Raw genomic sequence first — 2,500 nt, forward strand, 5'->3', positions numbered from 1 at the left:
TATGTATAGAATGTTGACAGTTGTCTGTATGTATAGAATGTTGACAGTTGTCTGTATGTATACAATGTTGACAGTTGTCTGTATGTATAGAATGTTGACAGTTGTCTGTATGTATAGAATGTTGACAGTTGTCTGTATGTATAGAATGTTGACAGTTGTCTGTATGTATAGAATGTTGACAGTTGTCTGTATGTATAGAATGTTGACAGTTGTCTGTATGTATAGAATGTTGACAGTTGTCTGTATGTATAGAATGTTGACAGTTGTCTGTATGTATACAATGTTGACAGTTGTCTGTATGTATAGAATGTTGACAGTTGTCTGTATGTATAGAATGTTGACAGTTGTCTGTATGTATAGAATGTTGACAGTTGTCTGTATGTATAGAATGTTGACAGTTGTCTGTATGTATAGAATGTTGACAGTTGTCTGTATGTATAGAATGTTGACAGTTGTCTGTATGTATAGAATGTTGACAGTTGTCTGTATGTATAGAATGTTGACAGTTGTCTGTATGTATAGAATGTTGACAGTTGTCTGTATGTATACAATGTTGACAGTTGTCTGTATGTATACAATGTTGACAGTTGTCTGTATGTATAGAATGTTGACAGTTGTCTGTATGTATAGAATGTTGACAGTTGTCTGTATGTATAGAATGTTGACAGTTGTCTGTATGTATAGAATGTTGACAGTTGTCTGTATGTATAGAATGTTGACAGTTGTCTGTATGTATAGAATGTTGTTTGTTGTTGTTTGTGTGGGACCCCAGGAAGACTAGCTAATGTCATGGTGTTAGCTAACGGGGATCCTAATAGACAAACAAACACACAAACACATAGATGTATAGAAACACAAGGAAGTGTATTTTTTGGGAAGATATCAAAATCATCAACCAATCTCTCTAACCAGCTTTCCTGTATGTGTCTGGAATGTCTTTCTTCTTGTGTCGCGAAACTGCATGTTTGTTTTGAGGAGAAATACGCCCTCTTACACTGATACAATATAAACAGACATTGTCTATGAGAACGTCGGGTACCTTGGGGAAGCGCTCCCTGTAAACATGGTTCATCATGACTATTTCATTATCGAAGGAGCCGGTTGTCCGTCCGGGGCTGAAACAGAGAAGGACACGGTGGAGCGTAAGCGGCGTAGCACACTAGGATGTCAGCCATGTCATCACAGGGTCGCTGGTTCGATTCCAGCCATCAACATATCCTGCATGTCATCCCCTCTCTCTGGCCTGCCTGCATGCCTGCATGCCTGCCTGTATGTCTGTCTGCCTGCCTGCCTGTCTGCCTGCCTGTCTGCCTGTCTGTCTGTCTGTCTGTCTGCCTGCCTGCCTGTCTGCCTGCCTCTTCCTCCATCTCATTGTCCAAGAGTTACACAGACGGGGTTAGAGGGGGAGGGGGGGGGGGTTCAGATCTACACATACAGAACCTTTCTGGGTCTCTTTTCTGCCATGAAAGAGACGTGTGTTGCTGCAGCTGGCAGCCTGCCCACCACGCGCTGCAGCTCCCTGCCCTCCTCCTCCTCCTCCTCCTCCTCCTCCTCCTCCTTCCTCCCTCCCCCAGGCCTCCAGCCCAGTGGGTCCCTGTGGTCTTCTGTTAGCTAGCGCACCCACGCACACCACACCACACCCCACCACACCACACCACACCAGCAGAACAGTGAGAGCTCAGGCGAGCGTCCAGCAGCACCACAGCACAGAGGAGAGTACAGCGTGTCCTCGACACCGCCAGCTCAGCACCACCGTCACACGGAGGCTAATCTGCTAAATCTGACCCTGTGCCAGTCATCAAGACCGAATGTCACTTTGAGGTGCTCAACTTCCAGTTGAAATAGGTGCATAGGTGCTCTCTCTGTAGTTGAAATAGGTACTCTCTCTATAGTTAAATAGGTACTCTCTCTCTCTCTCTCTCTCTATAGTTAAATAGGTACTCTCTCTCTCTCTAGTTAAATAGGTACTCTCTCTCTCTCTATAGTTAAATAGGTTCTCTCTCTCTCTATAGTTAAATAGGTACTCTCTCTCTCTATATATAGTTAAATAGGTACTCTCTCTCTCTCTCTCTCTATAGTTAAATAGGTACTCTCTCTCTCTATAGTTAAATAGGTACTCTCTCTCTCTATAGTTAAATAGGTACTCTCTCTCTCTCTATAGTTAAATAAGTTCTCTCTCTCTATAGTTAAATAGGTACTCTCTCTCTCTCTCTCTCTATAGTTAAATAGGTACTCTCTCTCTCTATAGTTAAATAGGTACTCTCTCTCTCTCTCTATAGTTAAATAGGTACTCTCTCTCTCTCTATAGTTAAATAGGTACTCTCTCTCTCTCTATAGTTAAATAGGTACTCTCTCTCTCTCTATAGTTAAATAGGTACTCTCTCTCTCTCTCTATAGTTAAATAGGTACTCTCTCTCTCTCTATAGTTAAATAGGTACTCTCTCTCTCTCTCTCTCTATAGTTAAATAGGTACTCTCTCTCTCTATAGTTAAATAGGTAC

The 2,500-nt window shown here is 42.4% G+C and overlaps 1 protein-coding gene across 1 annotated transcript in view; it reads right to left on the reverse strand.

The window, feature by feature from the left end:
* The window catches only part of LOC308156946 (microtubule-associated serine/threonine-protein kinase 3-like), a gene marked incomplete at both ends in the record, with an annotated part of 80,229 nt that overhangs the window by 41,729 nt on the left and 36,000 nt on the right, over positions 1–2,500 (reverse strand). Inside the window, one exon of the mRNA XM_080530407.1 lies at positions 1,040–1,115. Coding sequence (XP_080386533.1) covers positions 1,040–1,115 — 76 coding nt within the window. The remainder of the gene's footprint in view (positions 1–1,039; positions 1,116–2,500) is intronic.

The sequence above is a fragment of the Nansenia antarctica genome, assembly GCF_963989245.1.
Source record: "Nansenia antarctica genome assembly, chromosome: 1".
NCBI lineage: Eukaryota > Metazoa > Chordata > Actinopteri > Argentiniformes > Microstomatidae > Nansenia > Nansenia antarctica.